At 44.8% G+C, this 25,282-nt stretch overlaps 1 protein-coding gene across 1 annotated transcript; it reads right to left on the bottom strand.

Annotated features, from left to right (window-relative positions):
* Positions 1-3,125: 3,125 nt before the first annotated feature.
* LOC121003044 (keratin, type I cytoskeletal 47 kDa-like) lies at positions 3,126-8,571 on the bottom strand. Its single transcript, XM_040434592.1, has 6 exons — positions 8,374-8,571; positions 7,550-7,632; positions 6,677-6,833; positions 3,968-4,129; positions 3,759-3,884; positions 3,126-3,347 (listed from the first exon to the last, which is right to left on the bottom strand). Exons 1-6 carry the CDS (start codon positions 8,554-8,556, stop codon positions 3,126-3,128), a joined length of 933 nt encoding a protein of 310 aa, XP_040290526.1. The 5' UTR covers positions 8,557-8,571.
* Positions 8,572-25,282: the final 16,711 nt, after the last annotated feature.

The raw sequence follows: 25,282 nt of genomic DNA, 5'->3' as shown, positions 1-25,282 counted from the left end.
GTGTTGGACTGAGATTCCTTGGGCCCACCAGAGATAATAGTTCTGAGCCCCATCCACCATCTATACAGCAGTGTAGTGATTGGTGGGTCATTCCAGCCATTATCCAGTTGGGCCAGGCAACTGCCCAGATTTTTTCTAGATACTGTACAAACCATGATGTCCAGCGGCTGGGCCAACACCATTGTGACTATTATCTCACATTAGGAGATAACTATGGGTGGTGGAGATGATGCTGCTTATGTGTGAGATAATATTTTGATAACTTTCATCGTAATATTGTGCAACATATATCAAGGAGTTTCCCCACATAACTGTAGAAAATTGACCCCCACGCTTGCATTTGAATTGACACATGTTTCTCTGCCCTGGACATTCATGTGGTGTTTTTACGTTGTCCCATTGTGTTTTACTTTTATTATGAGACGTTTAAACATCTGTCTGTCATTACTTGTAACCTCCAAGCTGTGTGCCTAATTTAGACTGTAACTACCATACCAAGTGTCATTGCCTGTAACCATAATACTGTTTGCCCCAGATGGAGAAAAGTTCTGTTCCTTTAAATTTTGCTGTACCTGCTTCCATTACAGAACCAATAGAGTACCAAGTCAAGAAAATGTAGTGCGGACACTGCTATGTGTTCATTCTACTATATGGTTGTTCAAACAATGGCAAATGAAAAAGAATGATGAGATAATCCTGCTGTAGTCACTATACCATGTTCTCCTGTTCATAACCCTGCCAATAATGCATGAGAATGCATTGAAAAATGATCAGTTAAACATGATCATTACTCTCTTCCAGGTCAGAGGGGTTGAAGGGTGTCTTTAGAGGTGAATAACCATAGACACCACAAATAATAAAATTAACAAAAATGCACACAACTACTAGTGAAATAAAACCCCTAAATCAACCTAGACTAAATGGGATATTTTTATTAAGCCAAAAACTACCATAGACCACCAGAAATATTATTTATAATTTATATTTACCTTAGGGATACATACGGTAAATGACCTAGAATATAAATGGGCTGTAAAAAAAATGGTAGACACATAGTTGAGAACAAATGTGGATAAAGGGCAGAACTTTCCCTGTCAATTGTCTATATCACTGATCTCCAACCTAATGTGGGGCCATAGTTTGGAGACCAATGGTCTGTATGATAACAATAAAAATATATCTGTGTTCTATGTACTTCTGTTTGTAGGATATTTTACCAAACTGAATTCTGCTTTTGGGTTGAGTGAGGTAATAAAAAAATCTACGTGCTCATGTTTGTAACATAACTTCTCCCTTTCAAAAAACAGTCATTACAAGTCGGGTAGGATGCAGACAAGGTTTTATTGAATTAAAAAGGAAAACAACATTCATTTAAAAGAGCAGAATTGCTAAGATCTTCCACAAGCCGACACCATTCTCTTCACAACTTGTTTTCTCTTTTTAGTTCACCTTTTCTTCAACCTCTTCAACCCTGGATGAAACTACCTTCCCATCAACGACTTCTTCCACTATGGTCTTCACCTTTCTGGTTTTTGTTGGGTCTAAAAGGAAATTCAGACTGCATACATAAGTCAGTTACAGAGTGAGAAATTTAGGGTCCCCCTACCAAAAAAAAATCAAGGGTGTCTAATCTTATTATGGTTATTATACATTGGATCTAGTTTAACACAAAGCGGGTCATTTATTAAGACTGGCGTTTTAGACACTGATCTTAATAACCACTTGCCCTGGTGGTGCATCTGTCGCCAGTCTAAATGTAAGCCAGCTTCCTTGTTGGCCTAAATTTAGACCATTGTCTAAGCCTAAAACAGGTGTGCAAAACAATAAATGAGACCGGACGACTGACCCGTCCCCTTCCTCGTCCACGCCACGCCCCCCTTTTTTAGACCTGGCGTGAGGGGGGAAAAGTCGCAGATTGTGAAAGATATACCCAGAAAACTGGTGTATATAACTTGGTAAATGACCCCCGAAGTCTTTAAGTAGAATTTATCTCATGCCTTTTTAGTTCTTTTTGAAGATCTTGCATTTCAACAACTGTGGGCCCTGTATTGGCTATGACCCTTAGGCAATGCCCTAATGTCCAAATGGTCACTAGATCTGTGGTTTTATTTTATCTGCCCTTTGAGATAATAGTGATCTAATTATATTCAGACCCCTGACCCATGTGCTTCAAGACAGCAGCTCTACCAACCAAGCTGTAGTAATAACATGATAAACACACAAAATTTCCCAGATAATGCACACATCACCCTACCTTTTTTGGAGTCTACAGAAGATGCCTGTGATGTTGAACTTGAAATCTGTGATGCTGATACTGTGGACGATGAAGACTTGCTCTCTGAGAACTTACTGTAGGATGAAAAATGTATGATAAAAACTTTTTGTGTTCTCGAAGGAACATAAAATGCACTATTTTAGATAAAAGACAGCAACCAAAGATAAACAGTGGTCAGCAACCTTCGATACTCCAAATGTTGCAAAACTACAACTCCCAGCATGCTTCATTCACTTATGTGGGAGTTCTGAGAAGTGCCAAGTAAGTGCTGAAGCAGAGAGTAATAGTTTCAAGACAGATGGAGTGCCGGAGGTTGCTCATCCCTGGATTAAAATATATAACAATAGATTTTCCGATAAGAATTAGTGTTGTTGTTGACTAATATTTAACAGAGTTGTCTCATCTAAGATATTGGTGGCATATCATTAGATGTGGTAGGACCCACAACTTCCTCCTAAATAGGTCTCTGAAGTGAGCAGCGATCAGCTGAGTATGTGCGGCCACCCTTTATTCATTTCTAGCCAAGCACTTACTCCATCTCAAGCAGTCCCACAATAGTGAATGGAGAGTGGCTGAGCATGTACAGTGCACTTACCGTTCATTTCTTTGGGACTTCTGAAAATAGATTGTTCTGCTTCACTTTCATGGTCCTGTTCTGGACATTAATGCACCTACCTGCCATTGGTGGCATATTCTAGCGATATACCACCAATATCTAAGATTAAACAACCCCTTTAAGAACTAGTTAATAATAATAAGTACTAGTAAATATTAGACTTTTCTTTGGCCTAGTTTTACATTTAGAAAGGCTCACCATAATGATTCTTTAGAGTTGCTGTATCATTTGTGCTTACCCCAGTTCTCCATCCAGAAGGCGGCGGTATGTTTCAATTTCCATTTCCAACCTTGTCTTGATATCAAGTAGGTCTCTGTATTCCTGACTCTGTCTCTCAATGTCTAATCTGATCTGTATCAACTGTTCCTCAATTCCACTAATAACAAGTTGGAGCTGTTGAAGTTGTGCACCATAGCGACCTTCTGTCTCAGCCAATGTATCTTCAAGTGATTTTCTCTAAAATAGGGTAAAAAGAACGTTATTTTGTGTATGCCAAATAAACGCAATCAAAGAGTCAATAGGTGAGTAAAAGATGCAGGCAAATAATCAACAGCTTCTTAACCTGCCAATTGATTAGAAAAATCTTCAATTGAATGGCCTAGAGATGTTCAGGTTCAGAAAAACTGTGTAAATACAGTGAAACTTTTTTTAGACGGCCTTTCAAAATGAGATTGAAAAACGCTCCTCTAGAGTGGTGGTCCACTCAAGAAAGATGGCCACTATACATAGTATATGATGAAACTGTAAACCTGGTCTGGATAAGGGTGTGGTCTTCTGAAAGAAGTAGTCTTTGGGAAAGATTTCCCTGTACTTGTTATTATAATCAATATTTTTTTATATTGCATATTTCTATACTGAATTTATTACCATTGCCAACTGAGACTGGAGTTCAATCTCCAAACTTTGGAGGGTACGTCTGAGGTCAGAAATTTCTGTCTTGCTTGTCTGCACTTGTTCCACACCAGCTGAAATTTCCTTCTTAAGTTCATTGCTCTGGAATAGTTAAGCATGTTTTATGTTAGTTTCTTTTAAAAGCACTTTTGCATGAAAGATAACTTTGAGGGAAACAATCTTACCTTCTGGTTGAACCATGCCTCTGCATCCTTACGGTTCTTCTCTGCCAGTGTTTCGTAGTCTGCTCTCATGTCATTCAGAAGCTTAGTGAGATCCACACCTGGTGCAGCATCCATTTCTACATTGACTTGGCCAGCAGAGCTGCTCTTTGCAATCTGCAATTCCTGTTCATTGAGATATATGAAATCATATTAATGCACTAAGGAAATGTAATGTATTCTTGTCCTACATGTAGGATTTTGAGCTACATGCTTAGATGCCAGAAAAGCCCCAAGAGCCCCTCTGCTTCATCAGAACACACAAACATTATGAATGGCGCATGGTAAGTGGTAGGGCCTGTTACAGATTTTGCAGTGAAGTCCAGAACCTTTCATATATGCCTCAGTTTATAGGCAGTATTGATAGTGAGTATAATTTCTCAAGTATATTCTTTGCTAATGGTAAGAGATGAAGAGGATAAGTTTTTGTTGTTTTGTTATATTTCATAAGCCTCATGTTCTGCTATGTCACCTATGATATTTTCCATATCATCATGATTATCTGATTATTGGTATCACTGTATCTTTGCATTTTAATCCATCTATTTGTGTATCCTTAGGCCTCATGCACACAACCGTTTTTTTTTAAGGTCCGCAAAAACGGGGTCTGTAGGTCCGTGATCCGTGACCGTTTTTTCGTCCGTGGGTCTTCCTTGATTTTTGGAGGATCCACGGACATGAAAAAAAAGTCATTTGGTGTCCGGCTGGACGTGCGGAGCCAAACGGATCCGTCCTGACTTGCAATGCAAGTCAATGGGGACGGATCCGTTTGACATTGACACAATATGGTGCAATTGCAAACGTATCCGTCCCCCATTGACTTTCAATGTGAAGTCAGGAGTCCGTATTATACCATCGGATCTGAGTTTTCTCAAATCCGATGGTATATTTTAACTTGAAGCGTCCCCATCACCATGGGAACGCCTCTATGTTAGAATATATCATCGGATTTGAGTTAGATCGTGAAACTCAGATCCGACAGTATATTCTAACACAGAGGCGTTCCCATAGTGATGGGGACGCTTCAAGTTAGAATATCCTACGAACTGTGTACATGACTGCCCCCTGCTGCCTGGCAGCATCCGATCTCTTACAGGGGGCTGTGATCCGCACAATTAACCCCTCAGGTGCCGCACCTGAGGGGTTAATTGTGCGTATCATAGCCCCCTGTAAGAGATCAGGTGCTGCCAGGCAGGAGGGGGCAGACCCCCCTCCCTCCCCTGTATTACATTCATTGGTGGCCAGTGCGGCCTCCCCTCTCCCCCCCCTAATTAAAATCACATTCCGAATCCCCCATCATTGGTGGCCAGTGCGGCCTCACCTCTCCCCCCCCCCCCGTTAAAATCACGTTCTGAATCCCCCATAATTGGTGGCCAGTGCGGCCTCACCTCTCCCCCCCCCTAGTTAAAATCACGTTCCCCCATCATTGGTGGCAGTGGAGAGTTCCGATCGGAGTCCCAGTTTAATCGCTGCGGCTCCGATCGGTAACCATGGCAACCAGGACGCTACTGCAGTCCTGGTTGCCATGGTTACTTAGCAATTTTTAGAAGCATTATACTTACCTGCGAGCTGCGATGTCTGTGACTGGCTGGGCGCTCCTCCTACTGGTAAGTGAAAGGTCTGTGCGGCGCATTGCTTATAGCACAGACCTGTCACTTACCAGTAGGAGGAGCGCCCGGCCGGTCACAGACATCGCAGCTCGCAGGTATGTATAATGCTTCTAAAAATTGTTAAGTAACCATGGCAACCAGGACTGCAGTCCTGGTTGCCATGGTTACCGATCGGAGCCCCAGCGATTAAACTGGGACTCCGATCGGAACTCTCCACTGCCACCAATGATGGGGGAACGTGATTTTAACTAGGGGGGGGGGAGATGTGAGGCCGCACTGGCCACCAATGATGGGGGATTCGGAACATGATTTTACAAAGGGGGGGGGGGGGGGGAGGTGAGGCCGCACTGACCACCAATGATGGGGGATTCGGAACGTGATTTTAACTAGGGGGGGGGGATGTGAGGCCGCACTGGCCACCAATGAATATAATATTGGGGAGGGAGGGGGTCTGCCCCCTCCTGCCTGGCAGCACCTGATCTGTTACAGGGGGCTATGATACGCACAATTAACCCTTTAGGTGTGGCACCTGAGGGGTTAATTGTGCGGATCACAGCCCCCTGTAAGAGATCGTCTGCTGCCAGGCAGCAGGGGGCAGTCATGTACACAGTTCTCAGTATATTCTAACTTGAAGCGTCCCCATCACTATGGGAACGCCTCTGTGTTAGAATATACTGTCGGATATGAGTTTTCACAAAGTGAAAACTCATCTGAAAAAGCTTTTATCGCAGATCCGTCTGTGTGAAAGTTGTCAACGGCCACGGATCACGGACGCGGATGCCAATCTTGTGTGCATCCATGTTTTTTCACGGACCCATTGACTTGAAAGGGTCCGTGAACCGTTGTCCGTCAAAAAAATAGGACAGGTCATATTTTTTGGACGGACAGGAAACACGGATCACGGCCGCGGATGAACAACGGTGCATTTTCCGAGTTTTCAACGGACCCATTGAAAGTCAATGGGTCCGCAGAAAATCACGGAAAACGGAACAACGGCCACGGATGCACACAACGGTCATGTGCATGAGGCCTTAATGAAAGAAACAATTGAATTTATGCCTACCTCTTCATGGTTCTTCTTCAGGTAGGCTAGCTCTTCACTCAGGCTCTCAATCTGGATCTCTAAGTCTCCTCTGGACAGGGTCAACTCATCCAAGACTCTACGGAGTCCATTGATGTCAGCCTCCACGCTCTGACGGAGTGCCAACTCATTTTCATACCTTACAAAAAAGCAAAAAGTAAAATATGCAGAATAGGAAAAAGGAGCATAGAGCAAACTATGATGAAAGTTAAGCTCTGCATTAAATCTACTCAGAGTCTAGAAAAAAACACTATAGATTGCAATCTGTAGTTGAACGTAAAGTCAGAAAGATTGCCCTTGCATCTTCCTTTATTCAATTTTCTATATGTAAGCAAATGAGTGTACATGGAGACTGCCTAGGAAGCCCTAATGCCAGTGCTTTGCCTTGGCAGACCACCTTCCTCTTCCTGGCAGCCATTGCTAGAAGATCTTGTGACATTGGGTAATAGAAGCCACCAACCCTTCTGGGAGTTACAACTTTCAGTCTCAATGACATGGGATCCAGCACTGTCACCCATTGACCATGTCCTTTGTGATAAGCAGTGACTTGAAGATATTTAAGCCACTGCTTGGCAACTGGCATAGCTTGTACATTATTCTTTGATGTGCCTTAAAAGCTATTTAACAATACATATCATCTATACATTACATCATAAATTCTAGATTTATCAAAAATGGTGCAAAGGGAAAATGGCTTAGTTGCCCATGGCAACCAATCAAATTCCACCTTTCATTTTTCAGAGTTCCTTTTGAAAATAAAAGAACTAAACAGATTGGTTGCTAGGGGCAACTAAGCCAGTTTTGCTTGACACCAGTTTTGCTAAATCTCCCCCAACATTTTGTACTTGGTCTTACTTCAGTCTGAAGTCATCAGCAGCCAGTCTAGCATTGTCAATCTGGAGAACAACACGGGAGTTTTCAATGGTGGCAGCCAAAATCTAGAAATAACACAAGGATATACAGTAAGTTTGTTTTAGGGTTGCCTGGAAAACAAAAGGATTGTTTATGCAGATGAGAAAGCCATGAAACTGTATACAGGTGAAACCCGAAAAATTTGAATATTGTGCAAAGTTCATTTATTTCAGTAATGCAACTTAAAAGGTGAAACTAACATATGAGATAGACTCATTACATGCAAAGCGAGATATTTCAAGCCTTTATTTGCTATAATTTGGATGATTATGGCTTACAGCTTATGAAACCCCAAAGTCACAATTTTGAGGTACCCTTTGCTCAGGGGGTATGGATTAATTAGCTGACTACAGTGTGACACTTTGAGCCTAGAATATTGAACCTTTTCACAAAATTCTAATTTTAAGCTGCATTAATAAATGGACTCTAATTTTCTAATTTTCCGAGTTTCACCTGTATATACATGACTCATGAAGGAAATATGTAAACATGGCGGTCATTTTAGAACAAGAAATGTGTCTTGATGCAAAGTATACTATATGAAGTCAACCCAGACATCATACTATCATGTTGTGGTTATAGTTATAGTAAAGTAATAACCTGATCTTCTATGGCTATGGGCCTATTGCTTCCAAAATTAATCAATCGCAGATTAATAGTACAAACAACTTACTTAAACACAGGGCATTATGGTTAGGGCATACTTTTAATACAAGAGTGTATGGGTAAACACATACAGATTAAACATATCTCAAAAAGATCTGTACCTTGCTCCTCAGGTCGTTGATGATATCATAGTACTTGCTGTAGTCTTTGGAAGCTGCACCAGCTCCAGCACCAAGTTGTTTCTCATACCATTCTCGGATCTTCACTTCCAGGGCAGCATTGTCAGCCTCCAGTGCTCTCACTTTATCCAAGTAGGAAGCCAGACGGTCATTGAGATTTTGCATGGTCTGCTTGTCACTTCCACCAAAGGAACCAAGGCTGCTAGCTGCTGCTCCACCAAAGCCACCAGAAGAGAACCCACCACCAGATCCAATTGCAGAGCTCAAAGAGAATGCTGAATTGGACCCCCCACCTGAGCCAAAGCCTCCACCACCAAAGCTTCCACCACCAAAGCCACTTCCTCCATAGCCACTACCACCAAAGCCTCCAGATGAGCTTGAAACTTGATAGGATGATGCAGAGCCTAAACGATAGTTGGACATGGTGGTTGAATTGCTACTGGAGCTGACCAGAGCAATGAAAAAACAAAGAAGCGTGGATAAAGACTGAGGTCTTCACACTCTATTTATAAGGCTCTTAAGGGGTGTTTCAGTTGCAAAGAGAAGATCCTCTTACAGAAAAAAATGTTGTATGGTCAACACCTGTTAAACACCTCCCCTGGTAGATTCAGACCATTCTTTTTAGAATGTATGAAGCCCTTAGGCTGTTTTGTTATATGTTAGCTTAAAACTGGGAGAGGCAAATTCCTCTTTGCTTAAGAAGGTAATACAGTCACTCTCTCACCTTGCCCCCGGCTTCATCATATCGAATTTACAGTCTGTCAGCTTCAGGCAATTTCAGATCTTCATTTCTGAGGCCCATCAAATGAATTTTTAAGATGTCTTCCCGATATTTTTAAGCATGTCTTTTTTTCACTTTTTCAATTTTACCAAACACAATTTATTGCATGTAGTATAGTGTAGAAAAGGAAAGCTACTGTCTTTGTCCCCAGTGGAGATCACATTCTAATTCCCCTATTTCAGCCACCCACATTTGAGGCCTTATATCATATAAAGGCAAGTAACCAAGGAGTTTTTGAAGTGTAGGAGTACAGAGAATAAACCCTTATAAAAACAGGTAGAACATGCAACCTCCTCAGCAATACAAGGCTGCTGTGCTATCCATTGTGCACCCATATACCAGAGCAGCATGATATGATGGCACTATGTGAATATGCTTTTTTCTGAAAATTGTTTCAGGGCAGCCTTATTACACATTTTGTACTGGGGCTCAGGAGGTACTAGTGACATCTCTGAATTCGCCATCTATGAGGTGAGGTGAGAATTTTGGAGGGGAATTTATCTAAACTGGCAGTTCATATGTCAGTCTTGATCTAGTTTATGCTGGGGCGCGATGCACCTAATTTATTAAGGTGTGCAATCCTCATAATAAACTATATGCATCACTGGCCCTGCATTTTCCAGAAAGTAAAATCTACACAAGCTATGTACAGTGAAGCAGATGTGGGCCCACTGTGTCTATTGAACAGATTTGACTTGCTGCTACTCCAACCCCTGGTTGTCACCCTTTGACCCTTGTATAAAGACCTGGAGTTTGCTGCAGGTACCACTGAGCTGCTACCTCTAGGAGTAGTCTCATGCCCTAAAGGAAGCAAGTATTAGGTGCGCATGGCCTGCAACAAAAGACAACATGGATCAGAGATGGTAAGTACTCTGGCAGCCATCCAGGAGGAGATGCTAGCAGGCACGGAACTCCGATATCACAGTGGCATGAATTTGAGCTATAATTTACGTCAGTTTCTAGTGTAAATTATAGTATGTTTGCTGGGCGGTGAAGGCCATGTGTAACATCCCAGAGTTATGTTACTAAACTCTTTTTCCCCGCTACTATTTGTTGGTAACATGTGCCTTGTCATCTAATGTGATTTTATGTAATATCCCTCACAAATGTGCATTTTCTAAGCCTTGTTTGAATGTACATTGCTGTAATTTCCATGTACACCAGCAGGTGTCAGCAATGTGTCAGCAGGGCCTTAGTAACAGTTTAGCATATCTAGACTGGAATAGTACATTCCAGTTTAGCTCCCCCCTCTTTGAGGAGGGGTGGAATGTTCCCACATCCTGCCTCATGGGGAGGGAAGGAAGTTACAGTTAGTGTGCCAGCCACCCCGGCTAGGGGAAGGCTGTGCTGGTAGGAGCTCCCAGTTCTAGGGATCTCAACGCAGGATCTTGTCTCGGTTGAGACCAAAGATCACCATTCCCAGTCTGAGCCCTTCAGCCTCAGCTGGTTGACAAGCAAGCAGCCACCTCCAGAACTCCAGGACGAACCATTCCCTGTGAGCAGAACTGTGAGTACCATCCAGAGACCAGGAGAAGCCAAATTCCTCCTCAGCTAGTCAGTCCCATACCAAGCAGAAGAAAGACAGAGCAGAAGACAGATTCCTGCCATATTCTCCAGGCATATGATAGAAGCAGAAGAGATAGTAATCCCTGCCATACATTGCCAATACCTGCTGGGACCCAAGACTATTGCTGTAACTCATATGGATTAATGCTGCCTCTAGTAAAGACAAGTTGAATTATATTTCAAGTCTGGATCTCATTCATTGCTACCAAGTTCCTCAATTACTCCTACTAGCAACACACTCATTTATTGCAAGTGAGCCAGGATCCAGGAGTCCAGCCGTACCAAGGTAGGAGACACTGTTGACACTATTACTACGGCTACACAGAGACATTACACCACTCTGGCATTCCTCACCTGGTACGTGAGTTGCAACACCTTAAAGGGCCCTGAGACTGTACCCTGCGCACGCTGCAATTGGCGTCACGAACAAAAACGATAGACTTACATACCCATATCCGGACCCACTGCATAATCTGGTGTCCGTGTAATCGTACCACGGTCCGTCTCATTGCATTTTTGGCGTCACGAACAGGATCGAGCTGTGTGCCAACAGAACAGGATCCAAGTGCATGTTTTACAGTACTGCAAGCTTTACAGATTGTGCAAAAGCCCTGAAAATTGACTTTATTGCCTTGTTGCTGTGCCAGAAAGCACGATGCGGTGCCCACGAGTACTCAAAGGGTTAATTTGCCATATTCGCAAAATGGCGCCGCCTCTCCATGCTTGTCGAAAGCGGGAAAAGTCAAGAATGCCCTCTCAAGAGCGAGAACATGCCGAATACGCCCCCCAGAAGCGGGAAAACTCAGGAACACCCTCTGAAGAGCGCAAAGATGCCGAATAGGCCCCCCTTGAAGCGGGAAAACTAAAGACTGCCCACCACGAACTTTACATTGTGAGCCAAGGGAGTGAAGACTCCTCCCTCTGGGCTCCACCCTCACTTCCTGAATGCACCCCAACAGAGGAGCCAAGAAAGATGGCATTCCCGGTGCCAAAATGGAACCAAATGGTTATCGGAGGAGAGCCGGTGTATGAAGATCACCCGCCAGAGATTCAAGTCTCTCAGTTAGTGAGGAAAAGTGGTCCCTCCGTCTTTTCCACAAGCCCGGAGGCAGTGGATCCCTCCGTGGCTACGGAGTCTGTAACCCCTATCCTTACCAGCGCCGAAGAAGAGAAGGTCGCTGTTGCTGTTGCCACTCCCGCGGAAGAAGACAAGACTCTGGTCAAGTCCTCGGAGGCTGTGGATCCCTCCGCTTCCATTACTGTCAGCGCGGAAGGCGAGACGTCACGTAAGATGGCTGCCGACGCTGAACCAGTCCCCGCGGAGAACGCCGCTGATGTTGCTGCTCAGGTGTCTGACCAACCTGCACCGCGGACGATGATCAAACCCCACAACAACTACCAAGAGGCACCGAAACCGACACCAGGTAGGAGCAGTCACGCTCCCTGGGGCCCAGGCCCGGTCCATACCTGCCCCTGCACCACTTCCCGCGGCTCCCGATACCGCCAACAGGCCTAGGCCTGCTCCGCTAAAGATACCTACTGGTGCGGCGGAGGCGGCTGGTGTTTCCACTCCGCCGCCCAGTACCTCTACCCCTACTACAAAACCGGGATGCCTAAACCCCGAAGTGCCGTGGGAAATCACCGCCTACGCCCAGACGGCATGGGAGTACAAGTCCGCCATTGAGGAATGGGTCAAGCAGGTAGTGGATTACCCCCAGCCAGGAGACCCTAAACTCACCAGGCGTACTGGGACTGTGCTCTAGTTCTCCGCTGAAAGGGGAGTTGGATTTCTGCAGGATAGCCACTCCGGGTCGGAGATCTTTGTGGGCCATCGCTCAGTGAAGCGCCACTATCTGCCGCAGGCCCGTCACAACCTGTGCGCGGGGGATCAGGTAGAATATACCCCCATGCGTTCAGTACAGGGTCCCTTCACTGCTAGTGTGACTTTGTTAGATAAGCCGTTAACCCCTGCAGTCACCCCGGAGACCTGGCAGGAGGATCCAGCCTCTGCAGGGAAGGTGAGATGCCTTCAAGAAACCCCTGATGGCAGGTTACATTTTAGGGAACAACCCCAGCCAGAACCTGCACCCCTTATTCCGGACCTGGCCGCGCCACCAACACTACGAGTGGGTCAGATAAACAATTCGGTGTTGACATTTAATCCCAAGGTGCAGCCCTATGTACTGCCCTGGAAGCAGCCTCAGGCACCCCCTGCGTGTCTACCAGAGCCCCTTCAGCCAGAGGTTTTGAACCCCCCTGCACCGGCTAGGGCTTCCGGCTTGCAGCAAGTCACGGCTGCATTCTCCAGGCTGTATGCGCAGCCAACTCCAACAGCCACCACCAGAGGCCAGTGGCGCACAACAACTGCTGCGACGATGAGCTACCAGAGGCAGGAGCGCCCCCTTATGCGCTTTAGTAGCTCTAGTAGCGAGGAGGACATGGATGCCTTCCTCTAAATGCTTCCTCCTCTAAAATAAGGAACTATTTGGGAGCCACGTCATGGACTATTCCTGACGGGTGAGGACCCGTTGGCATTGTGTGTTTTAAAGTTTTTATTCCAGGTTGCCCTAGTTTGTCCTCACCCTGATGGTCATGCATAGTAAGGACTCCCCCCCCATCAGCATTTAACCCCTCATGTCCAAGTTCATTGTTTTATCCCCTTTCTCAGATTACTTGATAACCTCATGGAACTATGGTTCTTAAATATGTGCTTTAATATAACATTTTATACCTCCTTGGATTACAATTAACTTTTATCCCTGTGGATTACAATTGACTTTTACAGTTTCCAGAGGATTCAACGTCAGGCACTTCAAGTCAAAGGACTCAAGTTATTTTTGAGCCTATCCTTGCATTAATAAATTGCACTATTTTACTAAAAATGTTTTATTGCAACATAAAAGCTTGCACCCAAAGAAAGGACTCAAACGTGATTACATGAGCTCTTTGTGATTTCCATTGTAATACTTTTGCACTAATTTCCAGTTTACCTGTTATGCAACGTTTAAGGCTACTTTCTCACCTGCGTTCGGGTGTCCGCTCGTGAGCTCCGTTTGAAGGGGCTCACAAGCGGCCCCGAACGCAACTGTCCAGCCCTAATGCATTCTCAGTGGACGCGGATCCGCTGAGAATGCATCAGTCTGCCAGTGTTCAGCCTCCGCTCCGCTCAGCGAGCGGACACCTGAACGCTGCTTGCAGCGTTCGGGTGTCCGCCTGGCCGTGCGGAGGCAAGCGGATCCGTCCAGACTTACAATGTAAGTCAATGGGGACGGATCCGTTTGAAGATGACACTATATGGCTCAATCTTCAAACGGATCCGTCCCCCATTGACTTTCAATGTAAAGTCTGGACGGATCCGTTCAGGCTACTTTCACACTTTGAAATTTTTCTAAGTTATAATGCAGACGGATCCGTTCTGAACGGATGCAAACGTCTGCATTATAGGAGCGGATTCCGTCTGATGAAACATCAGACGGACCCGCTCCGAACGCTAGTGTGAAAGTAGCCTAAGTATAACATGCCCATTGTGTGTATTCTCTCCTAGGTGCCGCAATGTGAATTTATGCACTATTTGTGACGATTGCACTTACCATTGCACTTAACCAAAAATGTAGCAACTAACTTCAGTATGCCTCAATTTACAGCTCTTGTTCTCTCCTTCCTTTATATGGACTGCTTTCATGCGGACGCTTAAAACTAATGGCCTACACCCGGTGATATATACCCATAGGTACCCAGGGTAGGACCAAGTGGTAAGTCCTGGCAGGTCCAGTAACCACACAGGTACACCCACTGCTTCGGGAATCGTTAGAAGTCCTAGACCGCTCCTTCCCGCTTGTTTCATGTTCAGGATTGCTCCCATCCTGAGGTGTCTTATTTCCAGGAGTTTCATGGGATTATAATACCCTCCTCCTGTGACATTGCCAGAAGAGCATGGAGATGATAAATACCTCCCCTTCTGAGCCTTTTTGCCTAAGGTAAGGCGCCTCAAACCTTAGAGACATAATTTAGCTACCCCATAGTCACCATAGTGATCGTGCTTTATGCCAAATTTCTCAGGCTTTGGTGCAGGAAAGGGAATACAGGATAAAGCCACCCTTTCATTTGCGGGCATTCCATTACACAATGGCGGGATTACAGAGTAAAGACACCCCCATGCTTTCTTTGGTATTGGTGGACAATACCCCCAAAAGTCAGTCAGTAATGTTTGCTTTGTGCAGTATTTAGGTTACCTGGTTATACCAAGAGAAGGAAACTGTGTGTTGGACACCTTACTCTAGCGGGCAGGAACCTGGAGAAAGCCGTTTCATGTTTGTCTTTGTATGTCTTTATGTGTAATTCACGCAGCACTTTGTATTTTATTGGGTACCCCAGAGCTGATTCCTCTACAAGCCTAGGACTGCTTGATTCAAAGTAAGGGGGAATGTAACATCCCAGAGTTATGTTACTAAACTCTTTTTCCCCGCTACTATTTGTTGGTAACATGTGCCTTGTCATCTAATGTGATTTTATGTAATATCCCTCACAAATGTGCATTTTCTAAGCCTTGTTTGAATGTACTTTGCTGTCATTTCCATGTACACCAGCAGGTGGCAGCAATGTGTCAGCAGGGCCTTAGTAACAGTTTAGCATATCTAGACTGGAATAGTACATTCCAGTTTAGCTCCCCCCTCTTTGAGGAGGGTTGGACTGTTCCCACATCCTGCCTCATGGGGAGGGAAGGAAGTTACAGTTAGTGTGCCAGCCACCCCGGCTAGGAGAAGGCTGTGCTGGTAGGAGCTCCCAGTTCTAGGGATCCCAAGCCAGGATGAGACCAAAGATCACCATTCCCAGTCTGAGTGTCACCGCCAGATCTCTAAGAAGCTCTGACAGACGTTCTTCTGTACCTCCTGCATGATGTTCTTTTGTTTTGCTTTCACTTTGTCATCTCTTTTCCTTCTCCCAGCTGTCATCTATTCACACTGATTGCCTCCCTTTATATCCCCTCCCATACTGCCTCACTTTGTGGTTTATACTACTTCCTGGATTGTGCTCTCTGCTAGAAGCTGCAACTGCTGGTTCCTCAGATAAGTCGCTTCCTTTATTTGTGTTTTTCTGCTGGCTTGATTCTAGGTGACCCTGACTCCCTCCGTATTAAGTGCAGGGAGCCGGTGGTCGTGTCCCCTCACTATTGTAGGGTTTTCAGGTGTTATATAGTCGAGGCACTTGGGCATGCGATTATCTATCATAGAGATTTTTGCATGGGCTGAGCAGTAAGGGTGAGCTCTAGGGCTGTTATACGGCTTACCTATATGTTCCTTAGTTTGGGATCAAGTCAGTCTGATGTTTATTTGTGACTTCCAGTTTTCTGCAACACCATCCGTGACACTGAGCCCTTCATCCTCAGCTGGTTGACAAGCAAGCAACCACCTCCAGAACTCCAGGACGAACCATTCCCTGTGAGCAGAACTGTGAGTACCATCCAGAGACCAGGAGAAGCCAAATTCCTCCTCAGCTAGTCAGTCCCATACCAAGCAGAAGATAGACAGAGCAGAAGACAGATTCCTGCTATATTCTCCATGCATATGATAGAAGAAGTAGAGATAGTAATCCCTGCCATACATTGCCAATACCTGCTGGGACCCAAGACTATTGCTGTAACTCATATGGATTAATGCTGCCTCCAGTAAAGACAAGTTGAATTATATTTCAAGTCTGGATCTCATTCATTGCTACCAAGTTCCTCAATTACTCCTACTAGCAACACACTCATTTATTGCAAGTGAGCCAGGATCCAGGAGTCCAGCCGTACCAAGGTAGGAGACACCGTTGACACTATTACTACTGCTACACAGAGACATTACACCACTCTGGCATTCCTCACCTGGTACATGAGTTGCAACACCTTAAAGGGCCCTGAGACTGTACCCTGCGCATGCTGCAATTGGCGTCACAAACAAAAACGATAGACTTACATACCCATATCCGGACCCACTGCACATCCCCTTCAAGCTAAGCCCAACCCAAGCCACGCTAGCTTTTTAAAAAGTGAAGAGTATGGAGTAAACCCCAGAAAGTTGAAAAGTTAAAGGACTCTCAGACTATGAGAAACAAAATTCTCTGGTCTGATGAAACCAAGGTTGAACTTTTTGGCCTCAATTTTAAGTGTCATATTTGAAGGAAACCAGGCACTGCCCAATACGATCCTTACAGTGAAACACTTTTCTGGTGCTCTCCTTTTCATTTAGTTGGAGATCCGCTTATTCTCAGTATCCTTTTCTGCCATCCAAGATGATCCTAAAGCTTTCAGACTAAAACACACTGTGCACTTCCCAGTGCTGCCAACTTAGATGGCAGAAGAGGATCCTGGAAATTGATCGATCTGCAGTTAAAGGATGAAAAGAAGGTCTACAGGTAAGTGTTCTGCTTATTCCCCTGTTAATGTGATTTTTTTTTTTCTTGAACTATAGGGTTGCTTTTACAGATGAGCGAATCGAAGTTGACAAAGTGCAATTCGATCCGAATTTCAGGAAAAATTTGATTTGCACCGAATCCGAATTTTCTCCCGCTTCGTGGTAACGAATCACATTTTTTCCTAAAATGGCTGCTGCATGTGTGAGGACATGGAGCAAGGAACTCTGGGAAGGAGGGATAACCCATAATGCCATGCATGCAGCGAATCAGCAACCAGATGTGATGTTACAGCCCTATAAATAGCCTCAGCCATCTTGGATTTTGCCATTTTCTAGTGTACTTAGTGCAGGCAGAGACGTCAGCAGGTGCTAGGGACAGTGCTAGGAAAGACTTCATTGTGCTAAAAAATTGATTTACAAGTGCAGGGACAGATTATTCAAGGTGTAGGTAAAGGATAGGGAGGAATCATTCCACAGCATTTATGTTTAACAGGGTTCAGTAGGGGAGGGTACAGCCTGAGTACACTCCTATTACACCTTGCTACACTGACTGGGGACCCAAATTGCAATTATACAACTCTGTAATTCTAGCAAACGGTTCTTGTTATTAGGGTGCAAGTGCTGTTTGATACAGCCATTAACAGGGTTTATTACAAGGAAATATTTATACATCTTATTTGCCTTTGTGCAGTGCAGTTATATGTTCTAAAGCATTTTTTAGCTTGTATTAGTGGGAAAAAAGGGCTTATTAGCCGTTGTGTGGTGAAGTGCTAAAATGTTGTGTATTAGTGGCAAAATAAAAATATATTTGGCATTCAGCGGTGCAATTACAGGGAGTGCAGAATTATTAGGCAAGTTGTATTTTTGAGGATTAATTTTATTATTGAACAACAACCATGTTCTCAATGAACCCAAAAAACTCATTAATATCAAAGCTGAATATTTTTGGAAGTAGTTTTTAGTTTGTTTTTAGTTTTAGCTATTTTAGGGGGATATCTGTGTGTGCAGGTGACTATTACTGTGCATAATTATTACGCAACTTAACAAAAAACAAATATATACCCATTTCAATTATTTATTTTTACCAGTGAAACCAATATAACATCTCAACATTCACAAATATACATTTCTGACATTCAAAAACAAAACAAAAACAAATCAGTGACCAATATAGCCACCTTTCTTTGCAAGGACACTCAAAAGCCTGCCATCCATGGATTCTGTCAGTGTTTTGATCTGTTCACCATCAACATTGCGTGCAGCAGCAACCACAGCCTCCCAGACACTGTTCAGAGAGGTGTACTGTTTTCCCTCCTTGTAAATCTCACATTTGATGATGGACCACAGGTTCTCAATGGGGTTCAGATCAGGTGAACAAGGAGGCCATGTCATTAGATTTTCTTATTTTATACCCTTTCTTGCCAGCCACGCTGTGGAGTACTTGGACGCGTGTGATGGAGCATTGTCCTGCATGAAAATCATGTTTTTCTTGAAGGATGCAGACTTCTTCCTGTACCACTGCTTGAAGAAGGTGTCTTCCAGAAACTGGCAGTAGGACTGGGAGTTGAGCTTGACTCCATCCTCAACCCGAAAAGGCCCCACAAGCTCATCTTTGATGATACCAGCCCAAACCAGTATTCCACCTCCACCTTGCTGGCGTCTGAGTCGGACTGGAGCTCTCTACCCTTTACCAATCCAGCCACGGGCCCATCCATCTGGCCCATCAAGACTCACTCTCATTTCATCAGTCCATAAAACCTTAGAAAAATCAGTCTTGAGATATTTCTTGGCCCAGTCTTGACGTTTTAGCTTGTGTGTCTTGTTCAGTGGTGGTCGTCTTTCAGCCTTTCTTACCTTGGCCATGTCTCTGAGTATTGCACACCTTGTGCTTTTGGGCACTCCAGTGATGTTGCAGCTCTGAAATATGGCCAAACTGGTGGCAAGTGGCATCTTGGCAGCTGCACGCTTGACTTTTCTCAGTTCATGGGCAGTTATTTTGCGCCTTGGTTTTTCCACACGCTTCTTGCGACCCTGTTGACTATTTTGAATGAAACGCTTGATTGTTCGATGATCACGCTTCAGAAGCTTTGCAATTTTAAGAGTGCTGCATCCCTCTGCAAGATATCTCACTATTTTTGACTTTTCTGAGCCTGTCAAGTCCTTCTTTTGACCCATTTTGCCAAAGGAAAGGAAGTTGCCTAATAATTATGCACACCTGATATAGGGTGTTGATGTCATTAGACCACACCCCTTCTCATTACAGAGATGCACATCACCTAATATGCTTAATTGGTAGTAGGCTTTCGAGCCTATACAGCTTGGAGTAAGACAACATGCATAAAGAGGATGATGTGGTCAAAATACTCATTTGCCTAATAATTCTGCACGCAGTGTATATGTTCTAACGCCTTTTGTGGCGTGTATTAGTGGCAAATAAAAAATATATTTGCTGTTCAGCTGGGCAGTTATATGTTTAAAGCCCTTTTTGGCATGTAATAGTGGCAAAATAAAAATATATTTCCTGTTCAGCGGTGCAGTTATATTTTCTAAAGCCATTTGTGGCGTGTATTAATGGCAAAACTAAAATATATTTGCCGTTCAGCAGTGCAGTTATATGTTCTAAAGCCTTTTGCAGTGTGTATAAGTGGAAAAAGACAAATATATTTGCCGTTCAGCGGGGCAGTTATGCACTCACCTAAAGAATTATTAGGAACACCTGTTCTATTTCTCATTAATGCAATTACCAATCACATGGCAGTTGCTTCAATGCATTTAGGTGTGTGGTCCTGGTCAAGACAATCTCCTGAACTCCAAACTGAATGTCAGAATGGGAAAGAAAGGTGATTTAAGCAATTTTGAGCGTGGCATGGTTGTTGGTGACAGACGGGCTGGTCTGAGTATTTCACAATCTGCTCAGTTACTGGGATTTTCACGCACAACCATTTCTAGGGTTTACAAAGAATGGTGTGAAAAGGGAAAAACATCCAGTATGCGGCAGTCCTGTGGGCAACAATGCCTTGTGGATGCTAGAGGTCAGAGGAGAATGGGCCGACTGATAGAAGAGCAACGAAGAAGCTGATAGAAGAGCAACGTTGACTGAAATAACCACTCGTTACAACCGAGGTATGCAGCAAAGCATTTGTGAAGCCACAACACGCACAACCTTGAGGCGGATGGGCTACAACAGCAGAAGACCCCACCGGGTACCACTCATCTCCACTACAAATAGGAAAAAGAGGCTACAATTTGCACGAGCACACCAAAATTGGACTGTTGAAGACTGGAAAAATGTTGCCTGGTCTGTTGAGTCTCGATTTCTGTTGAGACATTCAAATGGTAGAGTCCGAATTTGGCGTAAACAGAATGAGAACATGTATCCATCCTGTGATGGCTACTTCCAGCAGGATAATGCACCATGTCACAAAGCTCGAATCATTTCAAATTGGTTTCTTGAACATGACAATGAGTTCACTGTACTAAAATGCCCCCCACAGTCACCAGATCTCAACCCAATAGAGCATCTTTGGGATGTGGTGGAACGGGAGCTTTGTGCCCTGGATGTACATCCCTCAAATCTCCATCAACTGCAAGATGCTATCCTATCAATATGGGCCAACATTTCTAAAGAATGCTATCAGCACCTTGTTGAATCAATGCCACGTAGAATTAAGGCAGTTCTAAATACAAAAGGGGGTCCAACACCATATTAGTATGGTGTTCCTAATAATTCTTTAGGTGAGTGTATGTTCTAAAGCATTTTGTGGTGTGTATTAGTGGCAAAAGTAAAATATATTTGCCATTCAGCGGTGCAGTTATATGTTCTAAAGCCTTTAGTGGCATGTATAAGTGGAAAAAGAAAAATATGGAGGGGGTACTATCTGCACATTGTAAAAAAAAAATATTTGTGTCAGAAGTTGTGTTTTAATTTTTAGAATAATGATACAGCCATTTTATTTGATATTTTTGTTCTGATTCTTTTTTTTCTCTATATTAAGGGACACTATAGTCACCAGAACCACAACAGCTAAACGTAGTAGTTCTGGTGTCTATAGCATGTCTCTGCAAGCTTTTTAATGTAAACACTGCCTTTTCAGAAAAAAGGCAGTATTTACATTACTGCTAAGGAACACCTCTAGTGGCCACTCATCAGACGACTACTAGAGGTGCTTCCTAGTCCAGTGTGGCACAACGTGCTACACTGGCATTCACGCTAAACACTCCTCATAGAAATGCATTGATTCAAAGCATCTCTATGAAGCCACGCATGCGCAATAGCCTCCCAATGCTTCCCCTTGGGAAAGCAGTGGGTTGGCTATTATATATTCACACACTGCACATTCCTGTGCATTGTATTGATGAGGTGATCTGTAATATACTCACAAACTGCACATTCCTGTGACTTAAATTGCTGTAGAGCTTGCAATACTCACACACTGCACTTTTCTATGCATTTTATTGCTGAGGTGATTTATGATGTACTTGCACATCGCATATTACTGTGAGTTGCACTGCTGTGGAGCAGTTTGATACACTGAGTCTGAGATACGCTTGTGTTGTGGTGGAGGGTGTGATTATTTTTTTAAAATTAGTAAACATTTATTTTGAACATAGTGAACAGAAATTCTGTACCAAGTGTAGGTGATGTGGGCGGCGCAATATGTGCCCGGGGGCCCCATGAGTTGTCAGTCCGCCCCTGTAAAGCCCTTTTTGTAGTGCAATAGTGGCAAAATAAAAATATATTTGCCGTTCAGCGGTGCAGTTATACAGTATGTTCTAAAGACTTTTGTGGTGTGTATAAGTGGAAAAAGAAAAATATATTTGCCGTTCAGCAGTGCAGTTATATGTTCTAAAGCCTTTTGTGGCGTGTATAAGTGGAAAAAGAAAAATATATTGTCACGGATGGTGTTGCAGAAAACTGGACGTTATAAATAAACATCCGACTGACTTGATCCCAAACTAAGGAACATATGGATGAGCCCCATAAAACCCCTAGAGCTCTCCCTGACTGCTATGCACATGCAAAGATCTTTATGATAGATGATTGCATGCCCTCATACCTAGACTGTGTGACACCTGAAAACCCTATAATAGTGAGGGGACATGACCACCGGCTCCCTGCACTTAATACGGAGGGAGTCAGGGTCACCTAGAATCAAGCCAGCACGGAAACACAAATAAAGAAAAAAGACTTATCTGAGGAACCAGCAGTTGCAGCCTCTAGCAGTGAACACAATCCAGGAAGTAGTATAAACCGCAAAGTGAGGCAGTATGGGAGGGAATATAAAGGGAGGCAATCAGTGCAAATAGATGACAGCTGGGAGAAGGAAAAAAGATGACAAAGTGAAACCAAAACAAAGAACATCATGCAAGAGGTACAGAAGAACGTCTGCCAGAGCTTCTCAGAGAGCTGGCGGTGACATATATTTGCCGTTCAGCGGGTTATAAGTTCTAAATCCTTTTGTGGCGTGTATTAGTGGCAAAAGAAATATATATTTGCCGTTGTGAGGTGCAGTTATATGTTCTAAAGCCGTTTTTTGTGTGTATTAATGTGAAAAAAGGGCTTATGGTGAAGTGACTGGCAGAGGCCTAAATGTTTCTGGCGCAGGCAGAGGTCGCAGCAGAGTAAGGGTCCTTTCACACATACTTAAGTGTTTTGCGGATCCGCAAAACACGGAAATTGGCAATGTGCGTTCTGCATTTTGCGGACCGCACATCACCGGCACTATAATAGAAAATGCGGACAAGAATATGACATGTTCTATTTTTTTCGGTAACGGAATTGCGGACCCAGAAATGCGTATCCGCAATTCCGGATCCGGGCAGCACATAGTGCGGCCTTATAGAAATGAATGGGCCCGCAATTCCATTCCGCAAAATGCTTCTCTATCTCCAAGTGCTAAGGTGTCTCTCTCTTGTCTGCTTCGCTGTGTACCGGACCTTGCTTATTGAACTCCTGGACTTTTCCTGTGTGCCGCCTGCCTCTGACCTCGGACTTAGTTTATGAGCTTTGCCTGTTTGCCGCCTGCCCCTTACCTCGGATCTCATTTATGGACTTTGTTTACCGCCTGCCTCTGACCTCGGACTTTGTGTACTGACTTTGTTTAATTGCCGCCTGTCCAGACCCAGAACCCCCTGGCCATGAAAGTCCCCTCGGTGCTTGCACCGAGTACTCTGACCCCCTGGTCAGCTGCCACTGACTCAGGGACTGCTCTGGAGTAGCCCCTGGCAGCTACCCTAACTGCCCAAGCCTATCCTCACCATCAGAGGCTCTAGTGAGGACCAGGTAGTGGATTAGTTACGCCCCTCCAGAGTATACCCAGTTAGTGGCGCAGTGGGTCCACACGCGCTTGCATAACAATCAGTGACATGCAAGCAGTACTCGAAAATCATGATGTAGCTGATCGCACTTGGGAGCTGGGTGATGAACGGGCTTGATCATCATCGGGAGAAGAGGGTGGCAGCTTGCAAGTGATGCAGCATTGGAGCCAGCAGGTCGCTAGCGTGACCGGGAGTCAGCAGGGTAGCAGCAGTGGAAGGTCGGGAGCTAAACGTGCCCAGAGTAGACTGCCTGGTTCACAGGAGCCTACCTGCCCGGGAAGAAGCAGTGCACGTGTTCACGGAGGCAGTGGCGGTCAGTCAGTGCAAAGTGTTGGGGGTAAAATCACCTACTCAGCGGTGTGGCCGTTTTTTGGTAAGCCGCCGGAGGAGGTGAACATGGCCATATGTAGAATCTGTGGGCAGAAAGTGAAGCATGGCCAGGGTGTCAATGTTGGAACCATGGCCCTGCATCAACATATGCAGCGCCACTATAAAGGGGCCTGGGAGAACCGTGGCTCCGATGTGGTGGTCCAGCCTGCCGCAGCAACCGCAGCATCACCCTTTGGCACACAGCCGATTTCTGGCAGTCAAAGCTCCACCGCCTCAGCCGAAGGGAGCTGTCTGTCCTTCCCATCATCTGCTTGTCCTGATGCTCCTGCTCCTCGCCCTCCTACTTCTCATCAGTCATTCCATCAGCAATCGATCACCGAAGCGATTGCCAAGAGACAACAGTATGCGTGCACTCATCCAACGGCGCAGAAGCTGAACATGCTCCTGTCCAAGTTGCTGGTGCTGCAGTCTCTCCCTTTCCAAGTGGTGGACTCTGCACCTTTCAGAGAACTTATGGCTTGTGCCGAGCCAAGGTGGAGAGTCCCAAGCCATCATTTCTTTGCCAAAAAGGCAGTACCAGCCCTGCACACACATGTAGAACAGAAGGTGGGCCAGTCTGCCACAGTGCACGGCAGCGCCGACATGTGGAGCTGTAACTATGGTCAGGGACAATACATGTCCTTTATGGCCCACTGAGTGAATGTGGTTCCTGCACAGCCACACCAGCAACTTGGCCAGGTGTTGCCTTTTCCGCCTCCATATTGTCACACCGTTGGTCCTGCGACAATGTCCTCCTCTGCCTCTGTATACTCCACCGTGTCCTCAGCCTCCAATGCAGGGAAAATTCACAGTGCCTCTCCAGCATACCAGATATGCAGGGCGCGGCGGTGTCACGCTGTTCTGCACCTCGTTTGCCTGGGCAAGCAGAGTCACACAGGGGAGGAACTGCTCCGTGTCCTTCATCAAGAAATCGAATCCTGGCTTTCTCCGTGACAACAAAAAATCTGAACCATGGTAACCAACAATGGGAAGAACATGGTGTCGGTGCTGCGTCAAGGAGGGCTGAGCCATGCACCCTTCGAGGCACACGTATTCAATCTGGTTGTCAAGCGGTTCCTGAAGTCTTCCATCCATCTGCAAGACATCCTAAAAATGGTCAGGAAACTTTGCATGCACTTCAGCCACTCGTACACCGCAAAGCACACCCTCCTTGAGCTGCAGTGGCAGAACGGCATCCCCCAACATAGGCTGATATGCGACGTTTCCACCTGTTGGAATTACATCCTCCATATGTTGGACAGACTATACGAACAGAGAAAGGCCATAAACGATTTCTTGATGCTCCAAGCAGACAGAAGTACTCCCCTGTGTAACTTTGATGTCAGCCAGTGGCAGCTCATGCGTGACACCTGCCATTTGCTAAGGCCCTTTGAGGAGGCCACGTTATTTGTCAGTCGCCAGGACTACCGGATGAACGATGTCATTCCACTGCTTCATGTCCTGG

Source organism: Bufo bufo, chromosome 6 (assembly GCF_905171765.1).
Source record: "Bufo bufo chromosome 6, aBufBuf1.1, whole genome shotgun sequence".
NCBI lineage: Eukaryota > Metazoa > Chordata > Amphibia > Anura > Bufonidae > Bufo > Bufo bufo.
This window is presented reverse-complemented; position numbering and strand designations above follow the sequence as displayed.